Below are 25,958 nucleotides of genomic sequence, written 5' to 3'. Positions count from 1 at the left end.
TTAAAAGGTATATATATTATAATTTTTAAAAAATAATTCAACCCTATTTCTAATATAATCGAAATTTAATTAAATATTATGAATAGAGTTTTATAATGTCTGAAATGGTAAATTTTAAAATTTTAAAATTTTAAAATTCTTAAAAGATGTAATAAAAAAGCTTTTAAGATAATTAATATTTTTTGCATGAAATAAGATTCTAACTGTTAAAATTTGAAAATATTTAAATAAAAATTTATTATTAATATTATAAGTTAATTTTTAATATAAGAAATATAAAAATAAAGATAAAAAAAAGTAAAGTTATACCACATATCAATTTTTTAAGCAATTTTATAAAGCTAAGTGACATACTCTCGTAAAGCCCCTTTTAAGGCTCAGCATATACAGCATATATATATATATATATATATATATATATATATATATATATATATATATATATATATATATATATATATATATATATATATATGTTCTTTATTTTTATATATATATGTTCTTTATTTTTATTTTATTTAATTAGTATATAATTTTATGAACAAATGAACAGTATTTGTTCAATTGGCCATAACTTTGTGTAGGAATGTCCAAATGACCTGATTTTTGAACCAATGGAAAGCTTAGACATATTAGAACAATTTTCATGGAGAACACAAACTCAAATTCTAACCTTAACCAATTCAAATTGCTAGCCAAAATTAGATCACAAAAACTGCCAAAACCAAATTCTACTCAGAAAATCTGAGAATGAACTAATTCAGCCAGTTATAGTAAAAAGACCATAACTTGAGTTACAAAACTCCAAATGAAGTAATTTAAAAAGAGAATTAAATAAGACACATTAAGGAACAACTTTGATAAAGGAAATTTAACCAAAATCCCATTGTTGATTGATCTAATGGAACAATAAACATTAGCCATGAAATCTGACAATTTAAAATAGCTTTTAATAAACTTTGAATTGAGATTGGCAATCAATGCCAATAAGTGTAAAATCTAAAATATGGGATTTTGGTGTAATTAGAATTAACATATCTATTATGTATGAAAAATTCAATAATTATGCATGAATAGTAAGTTGAATAGCAACCACGAAACATTAAGTGCAAAGAATTAAATAATTAATTTTGTAATATGCTTTAGTATGCCTAAAATGATTGGTTTGGATAGGTGGGTATGCCAATAAGGTTCCGATAGCAGTACTGCATATGGCTATATGCCATTCCGTGATTTGTGGTATTTTATGTCATTTTATGATATTATGGCCTATGGCCATTTTGCTATGCTTGACACACTTGGCCTTATGCCTGATGCTTGTTATGGCTTGTTAGCCATTCTGTTGCACACCTGGTAGACCATTTGTGACCGATGGTGTTACGACCCAAGGTACTTGGTACGCAGTGCCAGTTTACCCATTTATCCAATCCAGTCACTGGTATAAGTTACTTGGGCAACAAAAAATAAGTCTTAATAAATTATAACCAAATAATGAACATAAAAAGTACTAAATGAATAATGTTACAATTAATTACTAAGAATTCAGTCTGCATAAAATAATACCACAATCTCTACATATTCAATTATTTTAGTTTATTTTTATTTTATATTAACACGACTAAACTGTATTACTTAGCGTATCGCTTTTTGCCATGCGTAGGTACTAGAGACATCTAGCGGGAGCCCAGCAGACCTTAGACTGGGTGAGCATTTAGATCTGCATTGAGTTTAGAGTCACCTCCACTACTATGCATCTTGGTAGGGCCACTAGGCTTCATTAGATATTTTGTATTTTAGATTTTGTAATTAAATTATCATTTTGCTATATACATTATAAACTCATGTACTTATAGACTGGTGCAATTAGTTGTAAATTATGTTAATAAATAACATTTTGAGTATTTCTCCATGAAATTGAGTTTGATTATGATATGAATGGGATGTATGTAATTGTGTTGAACCATTGAGAATTGTTGAATTTTATTGAAGGTTATTGGAGTTGAGAATATGATAAACATATTTGGAGTGTTTTTAACAGGTTTCGAAGAACTGTTTTTTCAATTTATAGCCTGCATTCTATCGGATTTTTTGTAAAATTTTCGTAATTTCTAAATTAATTAATATTTCAACAAATAATATAAATGTTATGAGTTTCTTATGGGTGTCGAATCCACCAGAAATTAAATTAACTGAAATTACCAACTATGAAATATTTTCTGTAGCAAATGATAAATCCAGGTCGAACCCTAGAGACTGAATTATTAGATTTTCACGCACTTGTATAATGGGAAATGGAAGAGACAAAGATTGAGGGGGTTTTGTAACACAAAATCAGAAGAAAGCAGAAATTCAAAAACTAAATATGAAAATCTCAACTTAAACAAACTTCAGTCCAAGGTAATTCTCATTCCAATGCATTGATTTGATCATAGACAAAAGAAATACAATTATCTCTTATTGAATACTTAACGTAGATTTATCAAACAGCGAGGTAAACCCTTGACTTCCCTATACTCATTAATTCGAGCCCAGCATTCTTATTGACTCTAATTATTAACTGAGTTGGTATTAAGCAATCCTCATCAAATTAATAACTGCTTTAAGAAAATGAAGTAGTTAAGCTGAACAACAATTTATGAAGTATAAATCATTTAATCTATCCTATTGTTTCCTTAGGTTATTATCGAAAACTGAGATCATAATCAATAAAACCTAATTGCTACTTATATTCAATCTTACACAACAATTACGAATTATGAAGATGAACTAGTAATTGATCTTATCAAATAATCAACTAATAGGCCTTTTTAGCAAATTATTCAATAGATCAAAGACAAATAAATCAGAAAATAATAGATATTTAAAAAGACATAAATTAAATTAAGAACCTGATCTCACAAATCAAGCAAAAGAACTTGAATCCCTTGAACTAAATTATAAACTTAGCCACTCATGGTTTACAGAAAAATAAAGAAGAATTCTAAAAGATGAATGGAGAGGCTGCTGAATGATTTTGGAGGCGTCTGAATATATCCTCTGAGTCGGCTACTATCTCTTCTATTTATAATAAATGGTCTAGGGTTAGAGTCTCTGTTAAAAACTGCAACTGGAGCAAAATTAGGAATCTGATTGTCGATGAATACACGACCCGTGTATCACTACACAGCCCAGGGCCGTGTAACCTACTGGAGCTAAATGGGCATGTTTCGCATGGGCACAGAAAGTTACACGGGTCTCCAGGATTTACACGGGTCAAGTTTACATGGCCCGTGTACTTTGTTTCTTTCTCGGTTCTCTGGATTTCTTCTGGCAGAATGTTACATGGGTCTCCAAGATTTACACAGGTCAAGTTACATGGCCCGTGTACTTCGTATCAACCACGCTTCTCAATCCTTCGACCTTTCCAAGTTTCCTTCCACACTTCTATATTCTGGGACTTCACCAAAACCCTGAAAAATACAAAAAGAGTCAGATTAATGCAAATGCTAACAATTTCTCCATTTAACACAATTATTCCAACAACTCTCTAAACATATGCCTAATAGATAACTATACTTAACCAAATGAATTAAACATAAAAACATATTAAAAGCACTAAATGTGATGGGAGTAAAATTAATAAATTATGCACTTATTAGTTTCACTCAAAAGCCTTTTAATCAACAAATTAAGTGATGTCCCAAAATATGTCCAAGAGGGGGGTGAATTGGACTTTAAAAACAATTTTCGGTTCTTGCTCAAAACCTTTGAAAATTGCAGCTAGGTTCAACTAAATTATCTAATGTGAAAAATGAACAATATAGCTCTATTGACAAGTTGACTCAAGGTTAAATTTGTATGCAATCGATATCGATATAACGGACTATATAAGCATTCAAGAAATATATCGATGGCGAATACGTTTTATCACAAAGAACTAGAGCGATATACGGATATCCTATCGGCAAGACAACAGATAACCAACAGAATATATCGGATATCGCCAGATTTTGCGAGAAACTATTTTTCTCGGATAGCGGCAAGATCAACGGATATGATATCAATTTTCATATCAGCAAAAGTATATCATTCATAAAGCTAAATTGCAAAAATGTAAAGAGCAAGGGTTGAGAAAATGAACACTGGAATTTTTATAGTGGTTCGGTTTTAACTAGCCTACATCCACTCTCTCAAAGATCACACTTTGAGTCTTCACTCCACTATTCTTCTCTTTTCAAGGCAAGAGACAAAGCCCTTTACAAATCTTCTTAACAAAGCTTTTACAAGTAGCTTCACACTTCTACCAAGTGTTATCCCAAACACTTATCACAACCAAGCTTCAATAGGTGCTTGAATGACCTCTCACAAATGATAATAATGTGTTGAAAAACTCACTCTCACTCAATTACAACAGAATCTATAAAGAAGAGTTGAGTAAATAAGCCAATAATGAGCAATAAATCACTTTGAGCACTTTGAATGAAAGCTTTAAAGATTTTGAACAGTAGAGGGACTTTCATTAAGTGCAAAATGGCCAAAGGAAGGTGTATTTATAGCTTTGGAACGTTTTTTACCGTTGCAGAACTCATTTGAACGTTACAGATACGAATTTCAAGAAAATAGCCGTTATTTTATCGTTTTCTGCGATGTTGTGCAGAGTTGAAACAGTTAGCGTACTTGAGAAAATAGCAAACCAGTTAGCATACTAATTTAAGTAGCAAACCAGTTAGCATACCAGGAAAACTTTTTCTGCATAACTTTCAAAACTATAAAACTTTACACCAAATCATAGTCAAATACTTTTAGGCCAGTAATAATATTTAAAAAGAAAACCTTTTGAGGGATTAAAAATAAGTATCATTGACTTTTACTCCTCAATTCTTTTCACAAGAAATCCTAAGAAATAAAACTAACTTCTATACTAGATGTACCTTCAAATCTGATTTTCAATGCAGCCTTGGAAGGTAACCTTTTCTTCTTTTATCTCTTTTGCTTCGTCTTGTGTTATCCTTAGAATGTCATCTTTTCTTCATAAGGACCAATCCATCATAAAATCCTTTTGTCCTTCTTCTTTGAGATACACAACACTTAAAACAATGTTAGTTTGATTCTAGTTGAGTTTTGGTATCATCAAAATCTATGCTCCTTTGAGCTTGTGGGGTCAACAATCTCCCCCTTTTTGATGATGACAAAACTCAATTGAATCACCAAGTAAATGTAAATAAGTGTGAGTATGTGTATGAATGTGTATGTGAGAATAACTCCCCCTATGTATGTGCTTATATCAACAATTAATCACAAATAACTCCCCCTTAATAATTTCAATAAAACATCCATAAGCTTTTTCTTAAGGAGTCAAGTGTGACTAAAGATACTAACTAATTATACACAAGTATGCACACTAATCACAAACTGTATACCATTCACAAGTGATATCAACAATATACACAACCATAAAACTATATCAACCATATGCACAAACTATGTTATCCACAAGTAATCACAAACTATATCAAGTATCAAGATTACCATTCATTACTTTTCTCCCCCTTTTTGTCAGCATCAAAAGAATATGGGAGAAATCATGCATGTCAAAATTCAGTCTAAGTGCAGTGAATAAACAATTAAAATAGTAACTGATATAGCAAACTAGAAAAACCAAAAGTAGCAGACTAAGTAGCAAACTAACAGACAGACTGTTAGACAAAATTCAATCAAAGTTCAGTTTATCCTTTCAGCCTGGAACTTCTCCTGATTGGTTTTGGAGCACCCATTTTCAGCTTTTTGGGCTTGACAGGTTTGTCACTCAAAGTTTGAAGAATTGCGTGACCAATTCAGTTCCGGGTGTCAAAGGAACAATAGGCCCAGCTGCTAACTCAGTAGTACCAGACTCAGCTGCAGACTTTTTGCCAGTTTTAGTCTTTTTGCCAGTGGGTTTACCAGTTTCCTCTTTCTGTTTGCGTCTTTGTTCTTGTTGAGCTGTTTTGCCCTTTCCTTTTGCAGGAGCAGCAGAAGCAGGTGTCTCTGGTTCTGCTTCAGACTCTGAGTCACTCTTATCTTTTCCACTTCCCTCTTTGCTGCCTCCAGTACCATTCTCATCATCAGATTCATCTTCATCTTTTTCTGCTTTAGCTTCTTCCTCTTCTTCCTTTTCTTCCTCTTTCTCTTCTTCTTCTTCAGTTTCTTTCTCTTCCTCTTCTTCTGTTTCTTCTTCCTCTTCCTCTTCTTTTTCTTCTTCTTCTTCTGTTTCTTTCTCTTTCTCCTTTTCTTTCACTTTCTCGGCTAGAGGAACAGATCCAGTAGCAACCTTACTGGTTTCTCCAGCCTCAGTGGTTGAAATACCCAAATGGACTTTGATTTTAAACAACTCTTCAACAATCTTGTACATCAACATCAAAGATCCATCAACTTTGGAGTCTAGAGCATTCATAAGAATAGTTTGAAAACTTTTAAATTTTTGTAGCTCTCCAAGTTCCATCTCAACAAATTCTCTCAAATTGTTTACTTCCTCCAAAATACCTTCAACATTTAAAGTGCCACTTGCACTATCTTTGGAGCTAGCACCTTGCTCAAATCTAAGCTTTCTACCATCATCATCTTTTTGCAAGCTAGTGATTGGAATCATATTGGTTCTAAGTTTCTCAGATTCCAAAGGTATCCCAAAGTCTCTAAATAGACCATTTAGAAGATGAGCATAGGGTAGCTTATAAGGTGGCTTCCATTTCATGATTTGTTTCAGCATAAAATAGGCAAGATTAAACTCAATTTGGTTCACTATATGCCAAATTATGCAGAGGTCAAGGGTACTCAAATAATTGGGACTGCCGGTTCTAGGATTCAACACATAAATAATAAAACTATGCAGAATTTTAATGTGTTGATGAGCATGAGTAATGCTTGTCTTATCCTTCACTTCTCCTTTAAACACTTCACCCTCAAAATCCCTTTTGTTGAACCCACCAACAGCAAAAACATCTTTGTGGGAGCAGATTTTGTTTCCACTATTTGGAATTTCTAGGGCTTTAGCTAATCTAGCTACTGTCACTTCATAAATTGTCCCTTTCATTTTCACCTTAAAGGACTCATCTTTGTCAGAATCATCAACCCTCAAATTTTTATAGAATTCTTGCACTAAGTCCACATACACTCCTTCAGTATCAGAACACAGTTTATCCCATTTTTGATACTCAAATAAAGATTGCAAAGGAATGGAAACTTCAACAAAAGCAGGCCAGTGAATATACCTTGGCTCATGAATAGCCCTCTCCATATGCACAACTGGAGCTTTTAAAATCTTTTTCTTTTTAGTTCCCCTTTCTTGAACTGGCTCGCTTGTTCTTTTCTTGGTCTTTGCTTGTGGTTTACCAATTATCAGAGGAGCATCCTTTTGTGGAGGTGGTGACGCAGGGACACTGGCGTCAGTTGAGTCTGAGGATGAATATGTGGTGATTTTGGCTTTCCCTTTTCCTTTGTCTCGTGCCATAACCAATCTTAGAAATAAATTAGGCCGAAATGACAGAGAGAACTGAGATTGTAAAATAAGTGATGTGAGCAGCCAATATATATATATATATTTATATATATAATCAATTTAAGCATATTAACATTCATTTTTCACAACAGAGCGCAATGACAAAATAGAACAGATGACAAAAAAAATATTAGAGTTCTTATAAATCCATAAATTTCGAGTTAATATTATGTATCATATTTTACTAAACGTTAATGCCCAAAAATTAACAACAGAGCGCTAGAAACGGAACAAACGATCGAGAGCAATAAAAAAATTATCAGCATATTACAAAAGCAGAGTAAACAGACAAGAGCAAATCAAAATATCAACCTATTACGAAGGCAGAACACACAGGCATAGACGAATATGAAACACGATTCCATTAAAGGTTTAGACTTTATACCTGAAATATACTGAAACAGAGAGTGCGAATCGTCAAAGAAAAATAACCAAAGCCAAATGATTTCTTTCCGCAGATTTAACGGAAACGAAAAACTTTGGGGATTTTCTTTCTGTAAATAATCGATTTAATCGATTCACTGTCAAAGGTTTTGAGTATTTACGAGCGATGAAGGAGACGAGCGCTTGAAGTGGTGCGGCAAAGCGGGTTAGCGGTGAAAAGAAAAAAAAAAAAGCGTTCGGGTTAGGAAAGCGAGGCGACGGAAAGAAGGTTTTTGAATTTTAAAAATTGAAAGGACACAATCTGTAGGTTTTGCAGGAATAGGTAGCGTGTAGCGAGGAGGACGGCGAGAAGGCGATGGTTCGTAAGAAAAATTAAATCCCGCGCAAATCAAAGTGTTAAAAAGTCCATTTTGCCCTTAAATACATAATGATGCAATACTTTAAGTAGAGGGGTATTTAAGTAAAATGAGCTTTAAACATGCAGAATAGGCGCTCGAGAGAAAAAAAATTTTAGAGTTTTAGAGCAATCAGACCTGATTCCCAGTTTGCCAATGAAAAAGTAGGAGCAGTGGTAAAGCGTTTAGCAAACAAGAAAATTAGCAAACGGATTAGTATGCCACTGAGAGCAAATTCTGCAGATTACTGTTCATATCTGATATAATCCAGAATTTTTCAAATTACACCAAAAATATCAGAATGCATTTTCAACACTGCAAATCAACATATATCACTTCATTTTCATATGGAAACATGAGAATACATCAAAATTTAATCAAAAGCGTCAATCATACCAAGTTCTCTTCTTATTTTGCAAAAAGTTTCCTCACTAAGTGGCTTTGTGAAAATGTCAGCAAGCTGTTTTTCAGAAGGGACAAATTCGATTTGAATATCACCATTTTGAACATGATCCCTAATGAAATGATGTCTAATTTCAATATGCTTGCTTCTAGAGTGTTGAACAGGATTTTTTGATAGGTTTATAGCACTAGTATTGTCACATCTTATGGGAATGTGATCAAATTTAATTTCAAAGTCTTCAAGCTGTTGTTTCATCCACAAAATTTGTGCAACACAACTTCCAGCTGCAATATATTCAACCTGCGCATGAAAGTGCAACAGAAGTTTGCTTTTTACTGTGCCATGAAACTAATGCATGACCTAAAAATTGACAAGTTCCAGAAGTGCTTTTTCTATCCAATCTACTACCAGCAAAATCTGAATCACTATAACCAATAAGATCAAATGATTCACATTTTGGATACCACAAGCCAATATTGTGAGTGCCAATGAGGTATTTAAAAATTCTCTTAACTGCTACAAAATGAGATTCTTTTGGACATGACTGAAATCTTGCACATAAACATACACTAAAATGAATATCTGGTCTAGATGCTGTCAAGTAGAGTAAAGAACCAATCATACCTCTATAAAATTTGTTATCTACCTCTTTACCTTTTTCATCTTTCTCCAATTTAATTGTTGAGCTCATGGGAGTTCCAACACTCTTCATATCCTCCATTTTGAACTTCTTTAGCATATCCTTTATATACTTGGACTGATTTATAAAAATTCCATCTTTCATTTGCTTAATTTGCAATCCAAGAAAGAAAGTAAGTTCACCCATCATACTCATTTCAAATTCACTTTTCATCATGTTGGAAAATTTCTTACAAAGAGAATGGTTAGTAGCACCAAAAATAATATCATCTACATAAATTTGCACAATAAGCATGTCTTTTCCCATTTTCTTAATGAAGAGAGTAGTGTCTACTTTTCCTCTTTTAAAATCATTTTGAAGCAAGAATTTACTAAGTCTCTCATACCATGCTCTAGGAGCTTGCTTTAAACCATAGAGAGCTTTAGTAAGCTTATAAACATGATTTGGAAAGTGAGGGTCTTCAAAACCAGGAGGTTGAGCTACATAAACTTCTTCATCAATATATCCATTTAAAAATGCACTTTTAACATCCATTTGATAAAGCATGAAATTCTTAAAATAAGCAAATGCACACAACATTCTAATAGCTTCAATTCTAGCAACCGGAGCAAAGGTTTCATCAAAATCAATACCTTCCTCTTGGTTGTATCCTTGAGCTACTAGTCTAGCTTTATTTCTAACTACATGTCCTTTTTCATCCATCTTATTCCTAAATACCCATTTAGTTCCAATAACAGTGTGCTTTTTAGGTTTAGGAACAAGTTTCCAAACTTTGTTTCTTTCAAACTGATTTAATTCCTCTTGCATAGCAAAAAGCCAATTTTCATCATTTTGAGCATCATCATATGTTTTGGGTTCAAATTGAGAAACAAAAGCAACATTACCAAAATATCTTCTAAGTTGAGCTCTTGTCATCATTCTTTGTGATGGATTATCAAGAATGTCATCTTTGGAATGATTTCTATGATACCTCCATTCTTGTGGAATATCTTGATGTTGAGGTTCCTCAATTTGTAGTTCTTCCACATTTGGTTGGGAGTCATCTTGAATTTCAATATTTGTGGAGCAAGGGAGTTCATCTTCTTTGTCATTTTGATCATCCTCCACTTGTTCTTTTGATTCAAGCTCATCATTATTTGAATTCTTTGAATTTAGAATCTGCTCAAATTCATCATCACAAGAATTTCTCCTTTGCAAGGAAGTGTTAGCATCATCAAAAAGTATATGCATTGATTCTTCCATGGTCAATGTTTTTCTATTGAAGATCCTATATGCTTTGCTATTTGTTGAATACCCTAGAAATATTCCTTCACAAGATTTAGCATCAAATTTATTGAGATTCTTTGTCTTTGTTATTCAAAATGTAACATTTGCAACCAAACACATGAAAATATGCAATATTGGGTTTTCTTCCTTTCCAAAGTTCATAAGGAGTTTTCTTTAAAATAGCTCTAATGGAAACTGTTTAAAATGTAGCATCTTTGTATTCTGACTTACGCCCAAAAATATTTTGGTAAACTGTTTTCATTCAAAGATTGTTCTTGCCATTTCTTGCAAAGATCTATTTTTCCTTTCAACAACTCCATTTTGTTGTGGAGTTCTAGGAGCTGAAAATGTATGATAAATACCATTTTGAGAGCAGAAATTTTCAAACAAATTATTTTCAAATTCTTTTCCATGATCACTCCTCAAAGATGTAATGCAATATCCTTTTTCATTTTGAGTTCTTTTGCAAAAAGCTTCAAATATATCAAAGGTTTCATCTTTATGAGCAAGAAAGAAAGTCCATGTGAATCTTGAAAAATCATCAACAATTACAAATGCATATGCCTTGCCTCCTAGACTTCTAGGTGTGATTGGACCAAAAAGATCAAGATGCAACAATTCCAATGGTCTAGACGTAGTTACAACATTTTTTGATTTAAAAGATGATTTTGTATGCTTACCAAGTGCACAAGCTTTACATTGAAATTCTTTTTCAAATCTTAGCTTTGGAAGTCCTCTAACAAGGTTCTTTCTAGAGAGTTTAGCAAGAGTACTCATGCTAGCATGTCCTAATTTTCTATGCCATAACCATGCATTATCATCTGATGTCATAAAACATGTTTCACAATTTTCTTCAAGGCTTGTTAAATCAAGTAGGTAAATATTATCTATTCTAGCACCAGCAAACATAACATTATTTCCATGAATCTCACAATGTGTAGAAGTAAAAACCACTTTAAAACCATTATCACATAGTTGACTAACACTTAAAAGATTATACTTTAATCCTTGAACTAATGCAACATTCTCAATGCAAGGATTTTTACCAATAGTTCCACATCCAACAATTTTAGCTTTGCTTTTATCACCAAATTTCACATAACCTTCTTCTTTCAAGGTAAGAGAGGAAAACTTGCCTTTATTTCCTGTCATGTGCCTAGAGCAGCCACTATCAATGTACCAATGTTCTGTTTCCAGCATACTCCTTAGCGGACACTGAAATCGATTAAGCGTTCTTAGGTACCCAAGCAACTTTGGGTCCTTGAATGTTAGTAGCATTAGGTACGGTTCCTTTAGGCACCCATACTTTCTTTGCCTTAAAGATTCCTTTCCTAATAGGACAAGCATTAATCATATGACCTTTATGATTACAATAAAAGCATGTAATATTTGGTTGAGAAAAGGATGTAGCTCTAACAAAGAATTGTTTGTATTTTCCATACTTCATAAATCCATCATATCCAATTCCAGATTTTTCATTTGTGAATCTTTGATTCCCAAGAAGTATGTCAAGTGTTTCTTTACCTTTTGTAAATTTAGATAAATCTCTTGTCAACGATTCAACTTTTTCTTCAAGAATTCTGTTTTTCTCAAGAAGTTGTTCACACACTTCTTTTGATCTTTGAAGCTCATCATTAACTTCCTTAAATAATTTCATTTGAGATTTATAAAATTCATTTTCCTTTGAAACCATACTTAATGAAATATTTTCAGATCTTAAAGCACAATTTTCATGAACTAAAATTTTGCATTTCTTTTTAAAGGTTCTATATTTATCATATGTCTTCACAAATGCAAGTTCTAATTCATCAACATTAGAAAGTTCAAGATTTACCTCATTTTCACTATCTTCGATGTGTGAGCTTTCACCTTTTTCTTCAATTGCCATCATACAAGTGTTTGCAGCCTCTTTGTCACTTGTTTCATCATTTGATGAAGAATCACTGTCACTCCAAGTTGCTGCCATTGCCTTTTTGCTTTTGTCCTTTCTGAACTTATTTTTCTTCTTCAAAGTAGGACATTTTGGCTTAATGTGGCCTGGTTTGTTACACTCATAACAAACTATTTCACTTGAATGATTTGGAGTCTTTGGAGCATATTTCTTTGTGAACTTCTTGTATTTGCTTCCACCTTTTCTAAATGCTCTTTTGAATCTTTTGACTATCATAGCCATATCTTCATCATCATCACTTGAAGCACTTGAATCATCACTTGAATTAGCTTTAAGAGCAACATTTTTCTTTTTCTCATCTACTTTTTCGGATATGAAAGCTATGCCTTTCTTTTTCTTTTGATCACCTTCATTCTCATCTTTCTTGTAAATAATCTCATGTGCAATGAGAGAACCAATCAGCTCATCATAGGTGTATTTTCTGAAATCCTTGGTGTCTTGAATAACAGTAGTTTTTGCTTCCCACGTCTTTGGAAGAGACCTCAGAATTTTCTTTACAAGTTCTTGTTCTTCGAATCTCTTTCCAAGAGCTTTAAGTAGATTTACAAGGTCAGTAAATCTGGTACTCATTTCAGCAATGGTTTCACCAGATTTCATCTCAAATAATTCATAATCACGGATGAGGAGGTTTGCCTTTGACTCTTTTACCACATCAGTTCCTTCATATGTGACTTCTAGTTTGTCCCATATTTCTTTTGCAGTTTGACATCCTGAAACACGGTTATACTCATTAATATCAAGAGCACAATGAAGAATATTAATAGCCTTAGCATTTGTAGAAATTTTCTTCCAATCATTATCATCAAATTCAACTTGACTTTAGGAATTTGTGCAGTTCCTTCATCGGTTTTATAAGGAATATAAGGACCATCTTTAACTATTCTCCAAGCATCAATGTCAGCATTGTATGAAGTTTCTCATTCTAGTTTTCCAAAAGGAGTAATTTGTGCCATTAAAAAGTGGTGGTCTAGTGATGGAATAACCTTCAGCTAAGGGGGCAGGTATACCAGCAGAATTTCTAGATGAACTAGCCATGTGTGTGGATCACTCGAAGGGGTTTAATCCTCAAGCAAGAGAGACAAGCTCTGATACCAAATTGATGTCCCAAAATATGTCCAAGAGGGGGGTGAATTGGACTTTAAAAACAATTTTCGGTTCTTGCTCAAAACCTTTGAAAATTGCAGCTAGGTTCAACTAAATTATCTAATGTGAAAAATGAACAATATAGCTCTATTGACAAGTTGACTCAAGGTTAAACTGTATGCAATCAGTATACTGATATAACAGACTATATAAGCATTCAGTAAATATATCGATGAACCGAATACGTTTTTATCACAAAGAACTAGAGCGTTATACGGATATCCTATCCGATGACAATGAGATAACCAACGAGAATATATCGGATATCGTGATTTTGCGATAAACTATTTTTCTCGGATAGCGGCAAGATCAACGAGATATGATATCAATTTTCATATCAGCAAAAGTATATCATTCATAAAGCTAAATTGCAAAAATGTAAAGAGCAAGGGTTGAGAAAATGAACACTGGAATTTTTATAGTGGTTCGGTTTTAACTAGCCTACATCCACTCTCTCAAAGATCACACTTTGAGTCTTCACTCCACTATTCTTCTCTTTTCAAGGCAAGAGACAAAGCCCTTTACAAATCTTCTCAACAAAGCTTTTACAAGTAGCTTCACACTTCTACCAAGTGTTATCCCAAACACTTATCACAACCAAGCTTCAATAGGTGCTTGAATGACCTCTCACAAATGATAATAATGTGTTGAAAAACTCACTCTCACTCAATTACAACAGCAACTATAAAGAAGAGTTGAGTAAATAAGCCAATGATGAGCAATAAATCACTTTGAGCACTTTGAATGAAAGCTTTAAAGATTTTGAACAGTAGAGGAACTTTCATTAAGTGCAAAATGGCCAAAGGAAGGTGTATTTATAGCTTTGGAACGTTTTTTACCGTTCGAGAACTCATTTGAACGTTACTGAATCAATTTCAAGAAAATAGCCGTTATTTTGTCATTTTCTGCGATGTTGTGCGAGTTGAAACGATTAGCGTACTTGAGAAAATAGCAAACCGGTTAGCATACTAAAATCGATAGCAAACCAGTTAGCATACCAGGAAAACTTTTCTGCATAACTTTCAAAACTATAAAACTTTACACCAAATCATAGTCAAACACTTTTTAGGCCAGTAATGATATTTAAAAAGAAAATCTTTTGAGGGATTAAAAATAAGTATCATTGACTTTTACTCCTCAATTCTTTTCACAAGAAATCCTAAGAAATAAAACTAACTTCTATACTAGATGTACCTTCAAATCTGATTTTCAATGCAGCCTTGGAAGGTAACCTTTTCTTCTTTTATCTCTTTTGCTTCGTCTTGTGTTATCCTTAGAATGTCATCTTTTCTTCATAAGGACCAATCCATCATAAAATCCTTTTGTCCTTCTTCTTTGAGATACACAACACTTAAAACAATGTTAGTTTGATTCTAGTTGAGTTTTGGTATCATCAAAATCTATGCTCCTTTGAGCTTGTGGGGTCAACATTAAGAACTTAAATTGAAATAAGATAAGATAGGGTGCTCTGGCACACTGTATGGCATGCCTTACTCGGCTATACTATAGACGAGTAAAGGGTGTCACATATAAATATATAAATTTAACTGTTTGTTATTTTGTTGGTTCATATATTTTCGTGTTAAATTCTTTTAATAATAAAGTATTGATCTTATCAAGACTAATTAGCTTTTAATATTTCATAATTTTTATAAAACATATATACTCAGCATGAAAATTTTAAACTTTTTTCAATTCTATTTAATAATTTATAGATATAATAGTAAAATAAATTCAATTTGATATAGTTTCATATAATATTGATATTTTTCTAGTTATTTTTTATTCAATTTTTAATTTTATTTACTAAAATTAATTGTGAACACTCATATTAATAAATATCAATATTATTAATTTTTATTAGATATATAATATTTATATAATTTCATATTTAAGAAAAACTTTAAAATAAAATTGATAAATATATTAACGCTAATAAATTAATAACTAAAATTTTCTTTTTATTTAAAAAATAAAAAAATCTATATATGATAATAGAATAAAAAAAATACTAATGTTAGTATATTATTATTATTTTTAATTGGAATGATTATAGTAAAAAAAATAAATAATTATTTGATTTACAGTAAATACTTTGTTAAACAAATTTATAACCTTATTTTAAATTAAATTTTTTATAATTATTTTTCTAAAAATAAATATCAAATTTTAATAAGGTTATTAAATCCAAAAAATAAAAATTCTATTAAATAATATAATATTTGTATTCATATAAAAATTAGGACTCTTTTTATATCAAATATCAATTTGTATTTATATTTAAATATAAATTTATTAAATTAAAATAACAATTCAATATTTTAAGTATGATTCTTAATTTTTTTATATGTATTTACTATTTGTTAAGTTAGAATAAGATTATAGTATTAAAAAATTATTATAATTTTTTATATGTACACACATTAATATTTTTGAATTTTTAATAATGTACTATTCTAAAATAAAAAATTAGTATTATAAATTCTTGTCATCCTATTAATTATATTAATTTTATAATTAAACTCAATTTTTTAAATAATATATATTTATCTATTTAATTTTTTTCTCATATATATATATATATATATATAAAGCTTATCAATAAATGTACTAACATATATATTAATGCAATAACTAAAAATTTTTAATGAACTTATAATAAATTAAAGTAAAAAGTAAAAGAAAATTTAAAAAAATTAATAAAAGAATTCATATGTTTGGCTAACAAAATTTTTTTTATTATTTTATGTAAATTTAAATATTATTGTACTAAAATACTTTTTTTTATAAATAATTATAATTAAGATAAAGATAAAAATCCATTAAGATTCATTAAAAGAAAAATTGTTCACATAAATAAAACACTTTCTATTTTTGTAAACAATATAAATTAAGAAAGTATTTTTACAAAATTTTATTTTAAATTATATAATAATAAAAATTTAATTAAGTATAATTTAAATACAAGAAGAATTAAGAACTTTATATCTATATAAACTCTAAAATTGTATAGGTAATTAAATTTTAAATTATAAGAATTTTAATTTTATAAAAACTCTAAAATTAAATTAAAATAACAAAAAAATATAATTATAATTACTATAAATAATAAAGGCAATTTGGGTCAAGTCAATGTTTTCTCCCTCCTTTCACACATTTATATATTATATAGACTAAATAAAAAAAAAATTGTCTTAATCAAATATGTAAAAGTGAGATTAAAATTTGAGCACACACTTGAATTAAAATTTGTCCTCCTTCAATATTTGAAAGCAAATTAATAAAAAAAATTTTACTAATAGATTCAAAAATATAAAAATATTGAAAAAATGCGACAAGTAACAAAAGAATATTATTTTAAACTTGCATTTATCTCTGAACATAAAATAATTATGAACATTTACAATTATATAAAATGAATATACAAATATGTGTGTGTGTGCACACACATATGAGCATTCATATATATTGCCCCATTAATATAAATTTCTAAATCCGTCCTTGCATTCACGAGAATAAGAAATAAGAGGTACAATCAAGAAGAGACACAGAGATTTTACGTTGTTTTACCATTAGAAAATCCCGCGCAAAGGCTATAGCTTGCTTGCCTGTAAAATTATACTAGAGATGCCCCTTTATATAGCTAGGGTTTCAAAGATCCTAAAATACAAGCCCATTTCCCATCAATATAAAATGGCCCTGACCCAATAGAATTCCTAATCAAATCGGAATAAATCAATAACTAGATAAAATCAGGTCTCTATGTCAATGCGACATGGGATGATATACTGCCAAACTATGTAACCTTTTGGACAGTAATGCTTTGTATCAATCTACATCAACACGACTAGGGGAGAGCAGTTTTCGGTTTAAATCGAAAAATCGAACCGAACCGATTAATTCGATTTAATCGGTTCGATTTTAAAATTTAATCGGTTTGGTTCGATTTATAATTTTGATAATTTCAGTTAATCGGTTCGGTTCGGTTATTTTCATAAAAAATAAAAAAAAAACCGAACCGAACCGAAATTATTAATATATATAGGAAATCAAAAAAAAAATCGAATCAAATTGAATCGAACCGAATTGAACTGAACCGAAATCAAAGAAAACCGAACCGAACCTTAAGATTTTTGAGTTTTGATTTCTAATTTTTTTGGTTTTTATTATTTAGATTTAATGTTAAAAATATGAAATTTTATAAATTTCGGTTTGATCGGTTTAAAATCGAACCGAACCGATAGTTATCGGTTCGATTCGGTTCGGTTTTCTCTTATCAATCGGTTCGGTTCGGTTTTTAAAAATTTTGATTTTCGATTTTCGGTTTTGTCGGTTTGGTTCGGTTTGGAACCGAACCGATCATTTGCACACCCCTAAACACGACCGTGGGGTTTTATGTGCTCAGGCCATGTGATTTACTGGACAGCAACTTACATAGCACACCATCGAGCGAATACACAATTATTAGTCAAATTGTGTGTCATTTTTATATCACACGATCAAGCTGTGTAGCACACTACCTCTACTTGTTCTGATACCTCCATCTTGCTGTACTATACCTTGGGCGATTGCCCCTGCACCCCAGCTAACTTCTGATAGAAACAAACAATAATTCTTCATGACGGGGGATGTTGTGAATCTAAATGCAAATCTCTAAACATGTGGCACTCTACTTAACATCTATATACAAGTTTTTTTTATAAATATAGTACTTTTTAATAGGTTCACAAGTTGGGCTTCATTTTTATGTGTGTGTATTATTCATATCTTTACCACCTCATCAAATGTGCATAGCAGTTTGGTGTGGAAGAGGGGTCAGTGCAAGAGGGAATTCAATTTCTAAACACAAGCCAGTACTAATTCAATTAAACCAACTTTTCACCGGCTGTCCTTAAGTTTATTTTTTTTTTACAATTAGATTCTACTGAAATTTAAATTTGAGATCTTACAGTTTTATAGACCATATTAAAGTTCATTAGTGCATCGCATTAAGCTTTAATATAAGAAAATGAATTTCCTTTAATAAAAGGTCAAAGTAGGTTTCAATTGGTTGGTCCATATATATATAAATTTCACCTAACCATTTAGGTGAAATCAGTACAGTATCATTATGGGGTGATAAATATGCAAGACCTAAGCATGGCCCAGGCGTTAACGATCACAACCGTCATATTAAACCACATCACCAATGCCCCTTACCTGTAGCTGTCCTTGATCCACATCCAAAGCTGTCCTCATGAGATTCAGTAGATTCCTTAAGATGTGAGATGCCTGTCATTCCATGGTGAGATGCCTGTCACTCCATGGACTAGACACTGTCTGCTGTCTGGATAAGTTTGTTCTTTATGGAAGGGCCTGCCTACGTTACTTTCAATTCATCCACCTCCCCCATTATTCTATAATGATTCTATGAAAAATGCCAACTTTTCTTTGAAATATAGGTATTAATTTTTTTATTTTTTTAAAATAAATGATTTTTTTAACTATGATCTCTTATATAAAATAAATACTCAATCATTTAATAAATAAGTTTCAACTTTTATCTTTCATCAATACAAAAATAAAAATTTCTCTACTCAAAATAGAAATATATGGATTTTATTTATTTTATACATATATTTCATTATATATATAATGTTTTGAGTTTACAATTATGCAGGTATAAATAAAAATTTCTTAAAATAAATTTGTGAATATAAAACTGATAAATTATTGTATGCTCTCGATGGATGCATGTACATTATGACTCATAAAAAGTATGAACTAATCTCCTAAATGAAATGAATAACTGATTGTGAGTATATGATGCATTTAGTGCACATACATCCTCTCTCTAAATACATTAACTCCACATCTCTAAAATTATATATATATATATAGATAACTGATGTCACTATTTTATTGCTGTCGGGTGTATACAATAATTAGCAGTGGGTGGTTAGTTCGGCTCACATCACTGAGTACATAAATACTCCATTTCCATCCAATCTTTATATGTTTATAGCTATTTCCCACATAACCCATTGCCTCCCGCGGCACTGATGCAATGGAATTCTATGGAAAGAGAACTCTGTATAGCTTCATGTCTGAACAGGGAAATGCAATGCAACCACCTAAAATTACCCTCCCTTCCTTTAGAACTTTTCAAGAAATGAACGACCAAGATCATGTCCAGTTCAGCCCTCCAAGGCATTCTACTACCCGCTCCACCAATAAGCTTAACTTAATCCCGCCAGCTAGCCCAGAATCACCGTGGACGCTCTCTCCTCTGCACACCCCATCACCTTCTCTTCTCTACCATTGCATAGCCTCGATTCATCGCAACGAAGGGAACATCTTCTCCATTGCTGTTTCAAAAGGAGTAGTCTTCACTGGCTCTGAAAGTAAACGTATACGTGCATGGAGGCAGCCCGATTGCATCGAACGGGGCTATCTCAAAGCGAGTTCCGGAGAAGTTCGAGCCATTTTAGCTCATGGTAACATACTATTCTCTGCTCATAAAGATCATAAAATTCGAATTTGGAACTTCACAGTTTCAGAGTGTTATCGAATAAGAAAGGTCTCCAAATTACCTAAAAGAAGTTCATTTCGTTTATTCTCTAGATCAAACGCACAACAACATAGGGATTGTGTTTCTTGCATGGCTTATTACCACGCAGAAGGGCTCCTATACACTGGTTCATATGACAGAACAGTTAAAGTTTGGAAAGTTTCAGATAAAAAATGTGTAGACTCATTTGTAGCTCATGAAGATAATGTAAATGCTATAGTGGTGAATCAAGATGATGGGTGTGTCTTTACTTGCTCATTAGATGGGTCAGTTAAAATATGGAGGAGAGTGTATAGAGAAAATTCTCACACTCTCACTATGACACTAAAATTCCAGCAATCTCCAGTCAATGCATTGGCCTTAAGCTCCACCTTCAGCAATTGCTTTCTCTATTCAGGGTCCTCAGATGGTACCATAAACTTTTGGGAGAAGGAGAAATTTTCTGGCAGATTTAACCATGGTGGATTCTTGCAAGGGCATCGTTTTTCAGTTCTTTGCCTAGTGGCTGTGGAGAAGTTGATATTTAGCGGATCAGAGGATACGACAATCAGGGTATGGAGGAGAGAAGAAGGAAGCTATTTCCATGAATGTTTAGCAGTGTTAGATGGGCATAGAGGGCCAGTGAGATGTCTGGCTGCTTGTATGGAATTGGAGAAAGTTGTGATGGGGTTTTTGGTATATAGTGCAAGTTTGGACCACTCCTTCAAAATATGGAGGGTTAAGGTTTTGCCTGAAGAGAAAATGTGCATGGATTATACAGATCAGAGCGAATCCAAGGCTAGGTTGATGGAATATGAGATGAGTCCTGTCCTGTCTCCTTCATGGGTAGAAAGAAAACTTAGAGTTAACCCTTTTCAGTAGACAAAAACTAATGACAGAAAGGAAAAAAGAATGTTACTCTATGGAACTTTTATCTTCAATAAACAGTGTGGCCACAGATATAAATATAATCTTTGTCATTTCAAGAATTTGCAATTGCATCCACAGATCCGAAATTTCAAGAATTTGCAATTGCATCCACAGATCCGAAACACAAAATGTATACTGGATCTTACTTATTAAATAAATGAATTCCATATATTCATATATTAAATCTGAGTGTTAAACAAAAATGATCGAATATGTCAAATCCAATGGGCAACCAAAAAGTCCAAAATTAAATGCTAACTATGTTCCTTTCATATTCCTTCCCAAAATTCCCAGAGGTGTTTTTTTTTCTTCCTAATGCTACCGGTGGTCTTTGTGGTCTTGACCTTGATGACACGTAGGTGTTTTTTTTTCTTCCTAATGCTACCGGTGGTCTTTGTGGTCTTGACCTTGATAAGGTCTTGACCTTGATGACACATAGACCTGCAATAAGAAAAAAGGATAAGGTGGATGGCCTTTTGTTAGGCCACTCTAACGCTCTAAGTCAGATATCTTAATCCTTTAGAGAGAGATTAGAAAATTCTTTAGTAATAGAGAATAATAGAGATAGTAAGCGTACTTATTCCTTGTACTTTGATTGATATTTATATGCTTTTTTAGGAAATAGTCGTTACTTTGTTTATGGCGGTGATCTTTACTAAATCTCCAAAGTGATTTCCATAAAATTTGCGCTTTATTGAATTGCATGTGTGATTATTGCTCAGTCTGTAAAAATCGATCTCATTTACTGGTACTGTTTATTCAGTATGGCTTCTGTTTGCCACTTTAGGCGAATAAAGCTTTTGTTTGGTCTTTGTCTTTGCTCATTTCTTTTGATCCATACTTCTATTCAACTTTCTTTTCTATCAAGTTGGAAGTATTTCTATTTTTACTTTTTATACTGAATATGAGTTTAACTATTTGACTTCGATTTTGAGTGGGTATAGTATCACCTTCTATCAAAACTAAAGGGAAAGAACCCATAAGCTTTAATTTAGTAGTACACTGAATTCTAAAATTTGTGTTTCAATGAGAACTAAATTAAACCAAGCAAACAAAATTTGAAGTTGATGTTTTTCTATAAAGTGTCCTAGTTTTTGTCATGTTCGAAAAATATTAGTCAAATTAATTAAGACACCTCATGTGTAAATGGATAAATTATTTGTAAGTCCTTAAATTATATTAAAATTAATATATATGTCCCTCAATTTTTAAAAGTCACCCGTTTAATTAATTCTTATTTTTTATTTCATCAAAATAATATCCCTCTATTAAAATTGTCGTTAATGAAATATGAAATGACCGTAATGTCCTTAATTAACTTGAGAAATCCCTAAAAACATACCACACTCTCATTTGAGAAGAAAATGCTTGAGAGAGAGAGAGAGAGAGAGAGAGAGAGAGAGATGAAAATAGCCGGCAAATTGACAAATGGTATGGTGTCAGGCGGCGGAGGAAAGGAACCAAACGGAAAGAGAGAGAAAAAAAAAAGGGGTATAGAAGGAAAAGAGAGAAACTAAGGGTATTTTAGAGATTTAAAATATTTCTACTCATTTGATAACTTATATCTTTTCGACTTAACTAAAAAAATGTATAAAATTTGACAGACAGACTTGAGTATATGATAAAATTAAATATAAGGATTAAACCGTTAATTTTTAAAAATTAATGGACATGTGTATTAATTTTGTCATAATTGAAAGACTTAAAAGTAATTTACTATACATAAAACGCACCGACTACCATACTGTTTGGAGAAGAAAACTCCACAGTGATTGTTAATAACAGCCTGCAAATGCCAACAACTCAAATGAATTCAAACCTAAATTAAACAAATGTATATCTTTATCATCAGACCAACCAACCTCCATTCAGATCATTAAAATTGTAGTTGAGTATTGTTATTTCAGTAGATAGATTAATTTGACAGTTGATAACGATGGTTGCTTTCATGTTCACTTGCATTTACACTGCAGGCCCCAACAATTGTAAGCAGACAACCCATAATAAAACTAGTGTATTAATCTGGCTTTCAATTATTTTGACCTAAGTGGCTGTAGTAGGCGTGATTTGTTTGCTGCTCTCCATTATGTCATCCCAACTACTGCTGAGCTGTGATGTTCCACTCTTTTTTTTTTTTTTTTTTTTGAGGTTGGAACTTTTTTTTTATATATATATTAAAGTGAAACACACTCTGTCCTGAGCACGCCCCCACATGGGCACGCCCTACATGGGACCTCAACCAGATGACAACAAAGTCTTAATTTATGAAGTTGGAACTTGATAAATTCTTTGACATAAATTATATAATACATCCAGTGTATTAAAAAAATAGTATATTAGATACTTATATAAAAATTGTTAAATCTTAAATTTAAGAAAATGAAACTTACACTTTTATGAGTGAGGGTGCACATAAATTAAAAGCACTTAATAATTTACTAATTCTCGAATATATCTCATGTATAATGTATTTCTATTTATATATAAAAGGAATATTCATTCTTGTAAATAGTTTACTGTTAAATTCGGGAAGAATACGGGCAAATTATATATTAGTTTATTTTTATATTTGGATTTATATATGAGTTATTGGATTGTTTTACGTATCAAAATGATTAGTCAAATTAATATTACAACCCATCTACTCATATTCACCGTTTAATTTTTCCATTTTCCTTACATGGGACAAGTAATCCCAACACTTATGTTACCTGTTGCCATGGGGTTTCATGCTAATATCTTATGATGATAATAAGAAGCAGGGAGTTTAAATCAACTAATATGAAAAGGTGAAAAATTGTTGAAAAATGATTCAGATAAAACTAATAACAAAGAGTGGCATATCAATCAAAGTACCATATGCATGATATTGAATAACAGGGAAACACACAGGAATTTAATACAATGAAAAGGAGTGGCTAAATTAAAGGACTACATTACATGATGCAATTGCTAATTAGTACTTAAGTAAGTTTCTTCATCATTGGGAAGAGGAAGATGAGATCTTGTGATGAAGAAATTTTCATAGATGAACCCAGCCAACCCACCACCAATTAGGGGTCCAACCCAGTAAACCCAATGGTGAGTCCAGTCCCAGCTCACCAAAGCGGGCCCAAAGGCTCGTGCAGGGTTCATGGCCGCACCAGAAAATGATCCACCAGCTAAGATGTTTGCCCCAACTACGAGCCCAGTGAGCAATGGGCCCAGCCCATCAATTGATCCCTTCTTGGGGTCCACAATAGTGCCATAGACGGTAAACAGCAAGGAGAAGGTCAGTACGATCTCCCACACTACCCCTGGAACGTAGCCTACCCCACTTGCCAGTGTAATCACAGGAGTGGCCTGCAGAATACAAAGACACCCACATGACATGTACTATGACCTTAATTAAGAACAAGACACCAAAATAAATGCAGGGAAGATCAAAAGATTTGATTAAAATAAGAGATTCTGTGGTCAAAGAGAGTAACAAATAAGTAGACTTACCATTCCTCCTGTAAGATAGCATAGGAGGAGACAAGCAGCAGAAGATGCAACCAATTGGTCAATCCAGTAAAGCATGGATCGGAAGACGGTGATGTGACCGCCGGCGAGGAGGCCCAAAGTGACTGCTGGGTTGAGATGACCACCGGAGATGTGACCGGCGGATATCATTACAGCCACAACAAGTGCATGTGCTAAAGCCACGAAAAGCAAGCCCGCTAGAGATCCTCCCACTAGTTTATCTGTTCATGTGCACAACATCACATCTCTCTTAAATAATACGATCGAGCTTTAATGTCACATAAATAATTGCAAACAAAATGCTTAAAAAGAAAGAAATGATGCACCAGCGGCCATGGCTGCTCCGACTCCGACGAAGACGAAGAAAAAGGTGGTAATAAACTCGACGATAAGGGCCTTGATGCAGTCGGGCTGGGTGGCCTCTCGCTGAGATCCTAAGGCAATTTTGGCCATTCTGGGTGATTTTGGTAAGGAATAATCACACCAAATTCCACTAGTAAAAGCTTGGGTTTGCAGAGCAAAAGGACAACGATATATATAAGCATTACGAGGGATTCATTAGGATATGGGGTTAGCTGGTCATCATGCCATACGAGAGATTATTACAAGGATACCCCTTGGCCGTTGACTTCTTCTGGCTTGCAAGCCTTTAGCTTCCACAGGATGATCATTAAAGTTATGGTTCTTGGAGAAAAACAAATCAATTACTGCTTTGCATTTTACACTTGCACTTAGGCGTCAGTCAGTGTCTGTCTACCCATAATTGAGCAATTGGCCTAACAAGGTCAAGGATTTTTACACACATCAGTCGACAATGGAATCTTTTCTATATATATATATATATATATATATACACATAGGAAGTGTTTGATAAAAATTAATAAACAGTAATTATTATTTTTATAATTTTTAATTAATTTATTTTAATTTTTAAAAAGATTTATGTTAATTTTTAATTTATTTAATATTTATCTCTCTTTAAAAATTAAATATGTGACTTACGATCAATTTATAAGAGAACACTTAACTCTTAATTTATTAATTTTGTATTAAATTTATCATTTTGTATTAAATACATCCTTATGATTAACATTTACGTTATGTTTGGATTTATAGATTTGGATCTATGGATTTAAATTTGGATCAAATATCTTGTTTGAGAAGTTCAAAAAATATGAATTTAGATTTTGATCAAATCCAAAATAGTTATGGATACTCAGAAAAAGTAAAGATTTGAAATAACAATATTATCTATGTTGTTTCATTCAAAATCAACTTAAAAAATTTTTTGATACTCACTTCT

The 25,958-nt window shown here is 32.1% G+C and overlaps 2 protein-coding genes across 3 annotated transcripts; one reads left to right on the top strand and one right to left on the bottom strand.

The window, feature by feature from the left end:
• The first annotated feature begins 19,601 nt into the window (after positions 1–19,601).
• Positions 19,602–21,237, top strand: LOC110639765 (protein JINGUBANG-like). 2 transcript variants are annotated; one of them, XM_021790842.2, is made up of 2 exons: positions 19,602–20,168; positions 20,640–21,237. In XM_021790842.2, exons 1-2 carry the CDS (start codon positions 19,739–19,741, stop codon positions 21,101–21,103), a joined length of 894 nt encoding a protein of 297 aa, XP_021646534.2. In that variant the 5' UTR covers positions 19,602–19,738; the 3' UTR covers positions 21,104–21,237. The 2 variants fall into 2 exon arrangements, with proteins under 2 accessions (XP_021646534.2, XP_021646532.2); XM_021790840.2 differs by having other exon boundaries at positions 19,602–21,237.
• Positions 21,238–23,994: 2,757 nt separating this feature from the next.
• LOC110639763 (aquaporin TIP4-1) lies at positions 23,995–25,302 on the bottom strand. The gene is made up of 3 exons (XM_021790838.2): positions 24,982–25,302; positions 24,638–24,876; positions 23,995–24,493 (listed from the first exon to the last, which is right to left on the bottom strand). Exons 1-3 carry the CDS (start codon positions 25,106–25,108, stop codon positions 24,104–24,106), a joined length of 756 nt encoding a protein of 251 aa, XP_021646530.2. The 5' UTR covers positions 25,109–25,302; the 3' UTR covers positions 23,995–24,103.
• Positions 25,303–25,958: the final 656 nt, after the last annotated feature.

Source organism: Hevea brasiliensis, chromosome 4 (assembly GCF_030052815.1).
Source record: "Hevea brasiliensis isolate MT/VB/25A 57/8 chromosome 4, ASM3005281v1, whole genome shotgun sequence".
Lineage (NCBI taxonomy): Eukaryota > Viridiplantae > Streptophyta > Magnoliopsida > Malpighiales > Euphorbiaceae > Hevea > Hevea brasiliensis.
Note: the sequence above shows the minus strand (reverse complement) of the source record. Positions and strands in the feature narration are given on the sequence as shown.